This window comes from Thamnophis sirtalis, unplaced genomic scaffold, assembly GCF_051295495.1.
Source record: "Thamnophis sirtalis isolate CommonGarterSnake01/CBP01778 unplaced genomic scaffold, rThaSir2_p1.2 scaffold_14, whole genome shotgun sequence".
Classification (NCBI taxonomy): domain Eukaryota; kingdom Metazoa; phylum Chordata; class Lepidosauria; order Squamata; family Natricidae; genus Thamnophis; species Thamnophis sirtalis.
In genome coordinates this window covers 47,787,938-47,802,212 of record NW_028261394.1, presented here as the reverse complement: position 1 = coordinate 47,802,212, position 14,275 = coordinate 47,787,938, and the positions used below count along the sequence as shown (strand labels likewise).

General features: G+C 44.1%; 1 protein-coding gene across 2 annotated transcripts in view; it reads right to left on the bottom strand.

The window, feature by feature from the left end:
* Nucleotides 1–14,275, bottom strand: part of BANP (BTG3 associated nuclear protein) — a 116,322-nt gene that overhangs the window by 90,171 nt on the left and 11,876 nt on the right. For both annotated transcript variants that reach the window (XM_087728603.1, XM_087728604.1), the window contains exon 4: nucleotides 12,321–12,520. In XM_087728603.1, the coding sequence (XP_087584729.1) occupies nucleotides 12,321–12,520 (200 nt within the window). The remainder of the gene's footprint in view (nucleotides 1–12,320; nucleotides 12,521–14,275) is intronic.

Here is a 14,275-nt window from a genome sequence, read left to right as displayed (position 1 = left end):
TAGACTTATATACTGCTTCATAGGCCTTTCAGGCCTCTCTAAGCGGTTTACAGAGAGTCAGCATATTGCCCCCAACAATCTGGGTCCTCATTTTACCCACCTCGGAAGGATGGAAGGCTGAGTCAACCCTGAGCCGGTGAGATTTGAACCGCTGAACTGCTGATCTAGCAGTAGCCTGCAGTGCTGCATTTAACCACTGCGCCACCTTGGCTCTTAATGATGGCCACCTTCTCTTCCTCCTCCTCCTCCTCCTCCTCTTCCTCCTCCCCCTCCTCCTCCTCCTCCTCCTCCTCCTCCTCCTCCTCGTCTGGACCATTTCATTGTGAGCCTTGTGGCATTGAATCAACGTAATAAAGAGGGAAGGCCTGTCTTTGATGTCCACCATTCATAATTCCTGAAGACGCTCAAGAGGGCCCGGACCCCCAACACTGCAGAGAAGGCGTCGTTTCTTTCCCCAAGCCCTGGTTTAGCTCCTGCTTTCCAAAGTGGCCACAATTCCCGTCTTCAACTCAGCCTGGCCAAAAAAGAAAAAGCACTCCAAGGGGACTGGAGCTACGTGCAGGATGCCTTCCCTTAAGAGCTCCCTGTGTACGAACAGAAGTGCCAAGATTCACACGATTATGGAAGCTCCCATGGACGGATGAGTGTCTCAATGCAGCCATTGATAGACACACGGCGCGTGCTGGATTCATTAGGAGCACCGAGGGGGGGAAATGATTTCACTCGAAAGGGCTCCAGATATTAATACCTGAAGCTCAAGGGGGAGTTGCGGGAGGAGAGATTAAGCAGAAGGTTGGAGGGGAAAAAAACGTGTGTCTGTGTGTGTATCTGCGTGCATCTGGCATGCGCGAGTTTTGCTGAGTGGGTGTGGATAAGAAGAAGAGCAGGTTGGGATAAGCCATCCAAAAAAAAATCTGCAAAATAGCCAGGATGACCCTTGTTTGAGAAATGCCTATAACAGATGGACTTGAATTGCTTCTCAGGGATAACTAATAATGGCAGAATAGAATGGAATAGAATAGAATTTTATTATTTGTATGCCGCCCTTCTCCGGGAGGACTCAGGGCGGCGAACAATTCAAGGGGGAAAAGGGGGAACATAAAAAACAAAATACAAATAATAAAAGTAAACAACAGTCGCACAACCACACAAGTCGAGAGGGGAGGGGAACTCATCACCCCCAGGCCTGCCGGCAAAGCCAGGTTTTGACGGCTTTTCGGAAGGCCTGGAGAGAGGTGAGGGTCCGAATCCCTGCGGGGAGTTCGTTCCAGAGGGCCGGAGCTGCCACAGAGAAGGCCCTCCCCCGGGTAGTAGCCAGGTGGCATTGGCTGGTAGATGGCACCCGGAGGAGGCCAACCCTGTGAGATCTAATGGGTCTGTGGGAGGTAATTGGCAGCAGGCGGTCTCTCAAGTACCCAGGTCCAATACCATGAAGGGCTTTATAAGTGACGACTAGCACCTTGAAGCGTATCCGGAGACCGATCGGTAAACCAGTGCAGCTCACGGAGGATAGGTGTAACGTGGGTGTACCGAGGTGCACCCACAATCACTCGCACGACTGTGTTCAGCATAATAGGATGACTTTTTTTTTGCTTCCTCAGAGCTAGAATTCAAAAAGGCTCATCCCAAACAAGCCATGCTTAAAAACTTGAGGGGAATAACAGAATCCCCGGGGTTAAAGTTGTATGTCCGAGCACGGTTAAAGGTTAAGCAGCAAAATCCAGAAATCAAGAGAGGGACCAACCGCTCTAAAACTTCCAAAGCAAAATTTATCAGGGAGTTTGCTCTGTGAATCATTTCATCTAATGTCCTTGATAAAAGGTCCTACTGTCCGAAGGACATCAGGCAACCATCGGTGTTGCCTTGACACTTGGAGGGTCATCTCCCCCTTCGTTCCTGCGCACACAAGCAGCCATGAGCTCTACTCTACTTTCTTTCTGCCATTATTCAATGGCTAGGCAGGATAAGAGCTGAGATTAGCTAAATCAGGGGTGTCAAACTCAATTTCATTGAGGGCCGCATCAGGGTTGCGTTTGACCTTGGGAGGCTGAGTTGGCATGGCCAGCTTGACTTCACTCATCGAGGCTCTATTTTCCGCTGCGATGGCTCCCTGCAGCCCTCTGTTGGGCCGGATCTAAGCACCCTGTGGGCCGGATCCTGCCCGCAGGGCCTTGAGTCTGGCACCCCTGAGCTAAATCATCGCAATATATGAGGACCGATGAGGACTCGACCCCAAGAAAGCAACTCAAGTTCATAGGTCTCTTTGCAAACCATATTATCTTGTAAATGTGTTTGATTTTTCATTTTCATTTTCGTACAGTCACATATATACTGTGCATAACCGGGGCCATATAACATTAAACAATAAACACAGCCATTCCTCTTGTCAACAATACCCCCCAAAATACAAACCCAATGTACCACTTTGACCCTCCATACACCCTTTCTTTCGCCCCCCTCCAACTTTCCTTTCTTCCCTCCAACATTCCCCTCTACCCTACTTCCCCTCCCCCTCTATCACTCCTCTCTCCCAATACACCCCCTCCCTCCCTTCTCACCCTCCCTCCAATCCTCTCTCCCACCCTCTCTACCCCTCTTTCTTCTTTCCCTCTACTCCTCCCTTCGGTGTATTTCTACTATCTATCAATATATTCAGCTTGTCCTATTTTTACACTGGAATTAAAGATTTGCAAACCGTATTGTGAGGAATGCACCATGTATAAAAAAAGGAATGTTTGAACGTTTTCAAATATTCAAAGGACACCTGAATACTTTCTACAGGCAGGCAAAGCCTTAAAAATCGATTTGCTAAACAGAAGGATGCAAATCATCAACCGGGTTAAAGAGCCAAGGTGGCGCAGTGGTTAAATGCAGCACTGCAGGCTACTGCTAGATCAGCAGTTCAGCGGTTCAAATCTCACCGGCTCAGGGTTGACTCAGCCTTCCATCCTTCCGAGGTGGGTAAAATGAGGACCCAGATTGTTGGGGGCGATATGCTGACTCTCTGTAAACCGCTTAGAGAGGCCTGAAAGGCCTATGAAGCGGTATATAAGTCTACTGCTATTGCTATATTGCTATTAAAGAGAATTAGTATCCGGCCTGCCTTTCGCCAGAAGGGGGAAATCTTCATCAGATGAGGATATGGTAACCGTGATGCTTTCTTTTCCATGGAAACTGACCTGCGGGGGGGGGGGGGGGTGTCTTCTTAATACTGTATTTTGGTTTTTACAAATCCACCAACTATGGGAAGACCACTCTGGTCTAGTGAGGCTCAGCCAACCCACGGTATCTGTGACCCAGAACTCACTCAAGACAAGAGAGACCTTTTCCATTCTTCTGCTGAAAAACACAAGAAACTTCTGTTGACTCCGAGATATTAATCACACATACTTTTTGAATTAGTTATGTTCCTATGTTTAAACATGGGGAAGAATTCAAAATAAATCAGCGTTTTTAAAAAATGATTATTTTAATAAAATGATTATTTAAACCCTGAGCAAAGTTATTAATTTCTTAGTGCTTTGGGGATTCCAGTATATATTTTTTTAAAGTGCTCATATCTTGGCCTCCCTTTTTACTGGGCAGAAAAACCATGTTTATTTTTCACCCTTAGATTCCTTCCAGAGTTGACTTTAACTCCTATCCATCACCACTAGCGTCCCGTTTTTCTAGGCCAATGACCTGTCACTCACCCAGGGGGTGGCCAATAAAGAGGGGAGGATTTCTGGGCCCCCTCTCAAATGAACTGCTCTCCTCTTCCTTGAAGTCATATTAAAATGCTCCGAGGGAGGGGAAGGACAGGAACAACCAAATAGACATATATTCAGAAGAAATCAGGCTGACATCTCACCTGCTCCAAGGTAAATGCTCATAAACAGCAGGCAGATGAATATTATGGAAAAGCACAATGTGGAAAAATTGAGACAGGAAAATCTGACTCTACCATGGTCTCGGATCAATGGGATTATTTATAGAAATACTCCGCCCGGGGTGGGGTGGGGGGGTGGAGAGGCAAAGGAGGGGCAGCATCTGGTTTCGAATGAACTTTTCTTCCACTTGTGTAAATATAATCTTACGTGACTTCGCATGAAGAATGTTAACAGATGCCTTTTGCCGAAGATGATGGACAATCCTAGCTATGTCTTAAAAGATTATTTAGAGATGGATATAAATAATTTTATACATTAGCACTTCTCACACAGCACAGTGTTGGGCACGGAGGGAGGAAAGCAACGACTGGCACAATTTGTGTGCGTGATAACCAGAGAATTAATATACTTTTCTGGCACAGGAGACAATTTCCCTATCCTGTAAGGATCACCATAAACCTGCAAATCTCCAAAAACTATCGCTCCTTTGACCAAAAACATTGCCACCTACTTATAAATCTATCTATCTATCTATCTATCTATCTATCTATCTATCTATCTATCTATCTATCTATCTATCTATCTATCTATCTATCTATCTATCTATCTACATCAGTGTTTTTCAACCTTGGCAACTTGAAGATGTCTGGACTTCAAGTCCCAGAACTCCCCAGCCAGCGAATGCTGGCTGGGGAATTCTGGGAGTTGAAGTCCAGACATCTTCAAGTTGCCAAGGTTGAAAAACACTGATCTACATCCATCCATCCATCCATCCATCCATCCGCTAGCTAGCTAGCTAGCTATCAAGCTATCCTTCCTTCCATCCATCTTACAGAGGCAAAGAGAAGTAGATAAATGTGCCCACTATTTAAAATAAAAACATAAAAGAGAGGGGAGAACAGCTGCATGGTAAAACCTCACAGCATCGGCCTGGTGTGCCTGTCCACGCATACCTGGTGTACATAGGCAAAAAACTTCTTGCACTAAGATCTATTTTAGTGCAATTCTTAATTCCACATTAAACATCTCTTTGCCATCTAGAAGCATTATAATGATGATGCTTTTTTGCAAAGTAGATCAAACCAAACCAGCCATCTTACCAGTAGCATTCTTGGACTTGAATTATTTACGAAGTTGTGGGTTCAATTTGCAAAAAGTGGTACTTATTGAAAGAGCAAAAATATGCTGAGCATGCTTTTAAAAAAAATAACCAATTACGTTGCAAAAATTAACAAATTTGTGGGATACATATGTTCTCCACTCTAGTTGTACAAAGAATCCTTGTTAAGGGGAGATTTACTGGTTTCAAGACTAACTTCACCAACCAGCGTCAGTGTCAATAAAATCTGGAATGGATTGTTCTCATTTGGAAGAGACCACCGAACACAGGAGGCTGCCCACTGCATCCATTCATGAAAAAAAGGACCCATGCAGCTACAGAAGTGCTGCTTGCATCGTTTTCTTCAGCCCGCTACAGAAATGCTGCCTTCGACAATGTGAATTAAATTACTTGCATTCATCAATGCAATCGTTGCTGACCAAGTTCATCTCTGATTTCACTTCCCAACTTAAGGGGAACCAGGGGAAGAATGTTTGCATTGTGTTAATTGTGTTAATTCACCGTTCGGTCACCCCCACCTCAATTTCGTACTTACCCACCCATCAAACTCTGCACTCCGCAAGTATTCCAACCACACGGAAGGTTTTTCTCCCGTTCCTCGGTAATAAGATCAAGGGGGGAATGGCAGACCTGAAGATCAGCTTACAAAAACCTTCCTTTGGACTCTTATCGTTTTGAGGAGAGCTTTGGGGACTCCAAGATGGGCCAGGGTTCAAATCCTTCACAAGACACAAGAGTTTGGCTGGCAAGTAATCTCATCTCCAACTGCGCCATTCTAAAATGGAGCCCAGCATCTCTTGTGTCGCTGGCTCATAATGGACAAACGAGGGTACGAGGAGACTGGGGAGATTCTTTGCGATCAGCAAACATGAAGCCCTTCAATCAACATTTGTCTAAAGCCAGAGACGAGATCAGCAGAGAAACACATGGACATTTGGCTGATTGGCCTGTTCCAAAACAATCCTTCGCTGGGAACGAAGCCCAACCACCTTTGGCATGTTGAGTTCAACTTAATGCCTTAATCTCTCCCAAATGAACTCAGCAGAATCCAGGACTCGGCTGACTTTTCAATGCTAAGTTTCTTTAAAACACACATGCCTTTATACTATAGGCAAGGATCTTCTTCAGCCAAATATCTTGAATAAAGGACAGATGTTGTGTATTCCAGATCATCTGGAAAGCCTCATTAGCAACCATATTTATTTAGCATGGGCAATGCTTCGTTGACAACTGCGTACACACACACACATCTCCACCTCAATTCTTTCCAGGTAGAATCTACCTATAGTCTTTGTTTCTTTAAAACACCACCCTCTCTTATGAGTATTTCATAAGGAAGATAGTGCCCCATAGTTGGAATGCTCAACCTGATTTCCATAACTTGTGCAATCCTTTCAATTCTCAGCGTCAAAGACTCCGTTTTATATATAATACTTTTCTGCCCCCTTCTGTCTACTGCAAACCAAACGTGGGGATTTAACAGCAGAGCTTCAAATTATTTCTCAGAGTCTCCAGAACTGTAGTGGGGAGCTGAAATGAACTTCATTCAAATGAAATCGGAATTGAATGAAGTCTCCGAGTTTCAAGAATGCAATCTAGTAGAATCTCTTCTAATTTCAGAACCTAACTAGAATGGCTGAGGGCAAGGAAACAAGGATCTTAATCTAATGAGAAAAAAATGCTTTGCTCATAAGAATGTCTATGGCAGTGTTTCTCAACCTTGGCAACTTGAAGATGTCCGGACTTCAACTCCCAGAATTCCCCAGCCAGCATTCGCTGGCTGGGGAATTCTGGGAGTTGAAGTCCGGACATCTTCAAGTTGCCAAGGTTGAGAAACACTGGTCTATGGAGATTCCCATTCATCCACGTTGTGGTTGTCCCAATGGTGCTTTTTCAAAAGGCAACTAGAGTTTGTTTTCCCTTGAAGATCAGAAATGAAGTCAGAAATGAAGAAGCTTCTTGGATGAGAAGCAAAATGTCTCAAGGGGAAACGAAATCCAGTTACCTTTCAACTGCCGATTACCTCCCACAGACCCATTCGATCCCACAGATTAGGCCTCCTCCGTATTCCATCTGCCAGCCAATGTCGGCTGGCGACTACTCGGAGGAGGGCCTTCTCTGTGGCTGCCCCGGCCCTTTGGAACGAGCTCCCCCCATGGAGATTCGGACCCTCTCCACCCTTCAGGCCTTCCCGGATGGCCGTGAAGACCTGGCTGTCCCAGCAAGCCTGGGGTTGAGTTCCCCCCCCCACTCGAATTTGCTGTGTCTGTTGTGCTTTTAAATTGTTTGTATTGTTTGTTTGTCTTTGTCTCACTTTTTGTAATTTCCCCTCCCTTGGCTTTGTTCAGCCGCCCTGAGTCCCTTCGGGGGAATAGGGCGGCCTACAAATTGAATAAAATCCAAATCCAAATCCAAATCCAACCTTTTGAAAAAGCACCTTTGGGATACTCATAAGGTGGTTTTAAACTTCAAAAAGGATGATTGAATGACAGTATATCTGCCAGTGTGTACTGCATAGAACTGACAATGAGAAAGGATTGAATAAATAAGGGGGAGAGAGAGAGAGAGAGAGAGAGAGAGAGAGAGAGAGAGAGAGAGAGAGAGAGAGAGAGAGAGAGAGAGAGAGAGAGAGAGAGAGAGAGAGAGAGAAGAAAGAAAGAAAGAAAGAAAGAAAGAAAGAAAGAAAGAAAGAAAGAAAGAAAGAAAGAAAGAGAAAAGTATATGTTTAAGGTTACGGCATCACAATTTTTTTGACTCACGGAAAGGGTATCCGGAATGACTCGAATTAAATGGACTTGATGGCATCTACCAAAACATTGCCTTGTTTCTTGCTTCTGAGCTCCAAAGGCATTGCAGCTGGCATGCCAGAGACCAACTGCAGAGTATCTCCCCTCAATCAAAACCCAACCCGCCCAATCTACAAATCATCAGAGACAAGTTATGCTTCGTATCGCCCAGCTACACCTAGAAAAACTCACGGGGGGCCAGAATGCCACTGCAACATCTTTGAAGGGTGACTGCCTAAGTAAGCACCGAGTAGATAAAAATCTGTAAGTGACTCTCAGGGACACTGAGCTGTACGCACGCAAGTTATTAACGCCTTGATGGAACAAGTTTGCCTTACGGGCAGATAAAATCTGAGCAGGAAAGGATGTGCCACTGCCAAACAATTCGGAAGATAGAAGATGGTAAACTTCCCTACTAGGGGAAGAATCCCTCTCGGAACTCCAGAGTGATGGTTCGAGTAATGAGGACCTTTTATTAGGCGAACTCCAGCTGGTTAAGAAAGCAAATAAGTCTTCACCTTCCTAATATATTCCTCCCTTCGTACTCGCCAGCTTATAAAGGACAGAGGAGGCATTACAGAGCCGAGGTGGCGCAGTGGTTAGGGTGCAGTAGTGCAGGCCACTTTAGCTGACTGTGATCTGCAGTTCAGCGGTTCAAATCTCACCGGCTCAAGGTCGACTCAGCCTTCCATCCTTCCGAGGTGGGTAAAATGAGGACCCGGATTGTTGTTGGGGGCAATATGCTGACTCTGTAAACCGCTTAGAGAGGGCTGAAAGCCCTATGAAGCGGTATGTAAGTCTAATAAATAAAATCTGGTTGGATGTCAACTTTAGCACAGAAATCTGAACTTCTGCTTTTTTGCCAAACTAGTGAAGATTCCCAACAGTTAGTCAGTCCTCTTCCTAGTATGAAAGATGTCAAAGTTAATCCGAGGAAGCAGCTCTTTTTTCTTGCTTGACATCCACTTAAAGATTATAATCAGCAAATCGCAATATCCACAAAAAAAATCAGTTAGAAGACATGACCTGGGGTCAGAAGTGACGCACCCAAGGAGCATCCGCCCAGGGGCCGCGTTGGTGGGCCACTTTGGTGAAAGATCGCTTAGGAAAAAACGCAAACCTGTCAGGCAGAGAAGGCTGACTTCACCGTTCTTGCACTGTGGCCCAAAAAGCTGGACCAGAATTCCCAGATCATTAGTCTGGATGCCACAGTGCATTTTCTAACCCACTGTGATGGCTACATCTGATGTCATGCTGAAGCGAAAAAGGCAACATCCTTTGCCAGTTTCCATGCTGGAAGAAACTTCCAGCATATTTTCTTGAAGACTAAGATAATTTTAGAGCCAGACTCCTAAGAAATTAAAGACAACCAGGGCCAGAAAAAATTTATGGGGAGAACAGGCAGACTGGAGGAGGAGGAGGAGGAACAAAGCCGAAATAAACTAGGCAGAGCTGAAAATTTAATGCATACTTAAAGAAAAAAGAACTGAGCACATATGTATCATTTGAGAGTAGCATTAACCTTTGCAAAGGTAGCCACAAGTGTGTTTGTCTTTAGGATGCTGATTTTGCTGCAAAGTAACAAGGTTCTTCTTATCTGTTTTCATCTCAATGTCTCCATTTAGCAATGCAAATAAAAATCTCATTTGTGCCTTCGGACTCAAAGGATGCAAACTTGACTGATGAGAGGGAGAAAATACATGGGCGTAATGTTGTTTATTTTTTAATCGTCTCTGCTTTTTACTTAAACCTCACACATTCTGCATTTTGCTTTCTTGGAGATAAGTTCCTTCCAGCTGCACACTTGTGACCTTATACCAATAAGTCTCCAAACTTGGCAACTTTCAAGACGTGTGGACTTCAACTCCCAGAATTCCTCAGCTAGGGAATCCCCTGCCAGCTGGGGAAATCTGAGGGTTGCACTCCACAAATCTTCAAGCTGCCAAGTTTGACATCGCCTTACAGTGTGCTCAGTCACTTCTTCATCCTCTTTTTCCCCCGTAAGTGCTGAAGGATCAGCCCACCCTCACGCCCCGTGCAAATGAACTAAGCCAGATGAATTAAAGGCAGACATTTCTGTACCAAGGCTCTCCAAACACAATTTATAGTTACCATTTCAGAACTTGAAAGCACCAGTGTCTTTATGTCCTAGGGAAAGGTTCCCCCCCCCACACACACACATATGTGCTAGCCGTTCCCGACTCTAGGTGGTGGTGCTCATCTCCCACCAAAGGTGGTCCCTATTTTTCTACTTGCATTTTTTACGTGCTTTCGAACTGCTAGGTTGGCAGAAGCTGGGACAAGTCACGGGAGCTCCCTCCGTTACGCGGCGCTAGGGATTCGAACCGCCGAACTGCCGACCTTTCTGATCAACAAGCTCAGCGTCTTAGCCACTGAACCACATTCTTTATGTCCTATGAGATGGGAAATTCAGACATTTTGAGAAAAGGGCTTGAAGCAGCTTTCACAGCCTTGTGTCTTTCCAGCAGGCCTCATGGAGGAGAGTATGTCATATATACTGACAAAAACAAGGAGTTTTTCAGCAGTCCAGCTACTTCCAGCTACGATTGCTCTCCCTTTCTGAATGGTGATGATCAAGAAGTAATAGCGAAAATAAAAAAAAATATGTATTTTGCAGTCATACACTACAGACTGGCAAAAAAAAAAATGGATGATGCTTTTGAGTTGTGACTTCTATCTATTTCTCTACCGCAAAGTTGAGTTGCTATCTAAAAAGAATAGCATCTTGGAAGATAAAATCCATAATCAGTTTATTTAGCATAGGGCAAAGCAATTTAGGACTGAATGTAAATCTAAGGGAAGGTTTTAAAAATAAAGCAAGTGCCGTAATTTCCTTCCCCCACCCCCCAAAAGAAAATCTTAGCATTGTTTTGGTTTTAAAGAGCATGCATTTCTATTTTCTCCTTTGGAAACTTTTAATTTTAATAAACTCTTGTTATTACACTAATGATAAACGATGAACCCGTGAAATAACACAGCTGTTAATGGCGACACAAAACCGGAGCAAGACTACACATCGTAATTTATAATCTATAGCTCAAGCTCATTTCACACAACTGTTCAGTGCACCTGGGGGAAAAGCATTTTTCAACAAAAATATTTCTCTTGGTGAGACATAAACAGCTTCGGAATACCCATCAACACTTCATTAGGCAAAATTCAGCCCTGAGGCACAGACCACATCCATCAAAAGTGCAATCAACTCAAATTACTAAAATCTGTGATAACATAACACTCACTGGACACTCACTTTGTTCCCTTTCCAATGAAGGTCAACATATATATATATCAAAACACGTTTTTAGCAAACCCACCAAAGACAAAAACAAAGTGGATTTAAGCACACACCCCATAGGAAAAGTTGCCATTAAAATAACTGCTTTTAATAAGTGTATCCTCCCGCTGATGTTAACATCCCCTGCCATCTGCTTTCTATGAAGTTGAAGAGAAGGATGTGTACATTTTAGCTGGGTTTGGCTGTTTGGCTTTGGTTTCGTATGTTGTGAACACAGCCATCTTTTCAACAAATGGTTTCAACAAACCAAATTTAGCACTCTGAGTGACTCTGTCTTAAAAGTTATCTACAATAAGGAAAGTGAAATTCTAAATATTTTGTTCTAAGGCAGTGTTTCTCAACCTTGGCCACTTGAAGATGTCCGGATTTCAATTCCCAGAATTCCCCAGCCAGCGAATGCTATACAGTATACCACCTATACTGTACCTGTGCATTTCGTTTTTCTTGCCTAAATGTAGAACCTGACTCTTTTCACCATTGAATTTCATTTCATTAGATAGTACCCAATATCCAAATGAATGTATCCAGTTTTTGCATGCTGGAAAAATGAATAATCATGGTTAATTGTGAGGTTATTTCCAAAATCAGGTGGTTTAAAAACATGCTTAAATTCTAAGAAGGTTGAATTTTTTATTCACAAAGTCAAAGCAAAATCCTGGGAGGCCTCTGCCCTAAATCAGTGGTTCCCAAACTTGGCAACTTTAAGACTTGTGGACTTCAACTCCCAGAATTCCCCAGCCAGCAGAGCTCTGAACCACTGCCCTAAATCTAGACAGGCAAAGCTGCTACACCCGCTTATCGATCAAGTCCTGTAGAAACAGACCAAACCAAGCAAAAATGTGGCAGGACCTCCAAATCCCCCATCCCAAGGTAAAGAGGCGTGTTCAGTGGGTCACAGAACAAAGAGCACCGGGTTTTTTTTCTGCCTTCAAGGGGGGAAAAAAAATGTTTGTCATTCAGAGCCGCATGCCAGGTTTCTGCCAGCCAGCCCAAATCTATCCTGCTTGACTGGGGCAGACAATTGATCAGGAGACAGTTGTGTGTTGTGTATTTTAAACTATTTTTTTTAACTTATTTTGCTTTTCTTTTTTTTCTTCTTTCATTGTAAGCCCGCCCGGAGTCCTCCGGGATTGGGCGGCCTATAATTTAATAAATGAAATGAAATGAAATGAAATAAAATGAAATGAAATGACAGCAGAGACGCCCCGCAGTGACCCACGGAGACTTACCATCTCACTTTGTTGCACGTCTGGGTGGCCCCCAGCGGGGACCCCGCCACCATGGGCACCTGGATGGGGCTGTGTTGCTTGTTCATGACAAGGTCCAGTTTCTCTTCCAGGGACTTGCAGGTGGCATCCAGGGCCAGCAGCTTGGCTTCGATGCTATCCAGCCGCAGGCATATCGTTTGGTTGATGGAATAGAGGAAGGACTGGGGAAGAGAAGGAGCAGAGTGAGCTGGGTGTGGTAGCAATAGCAGCAGCAATTAGACTTATATACTGCTTCATAGAGCTTTCAGCCCTCTCTAAGGGGTTTACAGAGTCAGCATATCACCCCTACAGTCTGGGTCCTCATTTTACCCACCTCGGAAGGATGGAAGCCTGAGTCAACCTTGAGCCGGTGAGATTAGAACCGCTGAACTGCAGATAACAGTCAGCTGAAGTGGCCTGCAGTACTGCACCCTAACCACTGCACCACCTCGGCTCTTATGGTGGCAAAGGGAGGTTCTGTTTTATGCTTGCATTTACATAGGCATCTCCAAAAGGGCACCAAAGAACAGCGGAAACACGTGCGACCCCACCAGAGGTGGGTTCCTACCAGTTCGCACCAGTTTGGTAGAACCGGTTCGTCAAATCTACCGAACCGGTTAGAAGAGGTTCCACCAGTGGACCCGGAAAGCAGGCCACACCTACAGAAGAGGTTCCAAAAAGTTTTGAAACCCACCACTGGACCCCACAGCCTGTCTGGGATAAGGAGCGAACTCTTTTGATGGACTATCCAGGGGTTAAAAGGCTCGCCTACATTCTGGGAAGAGAGCCTCTGAATCTATGGTGGCCCCAAGTCAAGAATCTGGTGGCATCCTTTCCAACAAATACATTTGATGCAAGGGAGCGAAGCCCGCATTGTTCCAGCTTGACTATTATTTCAGCTGTCACCCTGGACTCATCTTCAGTTCAAATGATGATTACCTGCTCAAGGGTTTTGCCTCGGGTATTTCTCGGAAACCAGAGCTAAAAAGGAGGGATGGTAAAATATGCTTTAAGTTCTAAAGGGCATACCTAGATAATTTTTAAAAGAGGCATTCCACTCAAAAACATGAGATACTTATTCAGGACAAAATATAGATTTTGCTTTGATTTATAGACTGGGTTTCTTTTAAGATACTTCTTGGGCCCCCTCTGGTGGATATGATCAAAATAATAAAAACAAATTGAATTAAAATGACCTACAAGCTCTGAAGACGGAACACACGATTTTAGAAAACGCTTAATTGTATTTTTAGGCTATTTTTCACTATAACTCAGCAATCTCTAAACTTAACCCGAAACTTTTCCTAATCTTCTTAGTGGAAATTCTGCAGAATATTGAAGATTCGCATTAAGCATATTACTCTCTTACTGTTTTATTTATCTTGCTTTTTTTTTAATTAAAAAGCTGTCAACATAGCCATAAGCCTTGTTGTTTGATACAATCAAAATTTATTTCTAGTACAATAGCAATAGCAATAGCAGTAGACTTATATACCGCTTCATAGGCCTTTCAGGCCTCTCTAAGCGGTTTACAGAGAGTCAGCATATTGCCCCCAACAATCTGGGTCCTCATTTTACCCACCTCGGAAGGATGGAAGGCTGAGTCAACCCTGAGCCGGTGAGATTTGAACCGCTGACCTGCTGATCTAGCAGTAGCCTGCAGTGCTGCATTTAACCACTGCGCCACCTTGGTACATAGGGAAGATCTAAGTAATTCTCACAGAGAGTAAAGGGGAAATACAATTATTAACTTTGAGTCTTATCTGATTCATGGGGAAAAATATTTTCCGCTATACAGTCAGGAGTATTCCGTAATTATGCTAACATGCCTCCTCCCCACTCCTCCCATGTATACATGCCTCTGATATATACACTGGTGACTTGGAAATGGATTTGTGCTGCAGCGATAATATGTGTCAAAAGTGACAGGTAGCTCT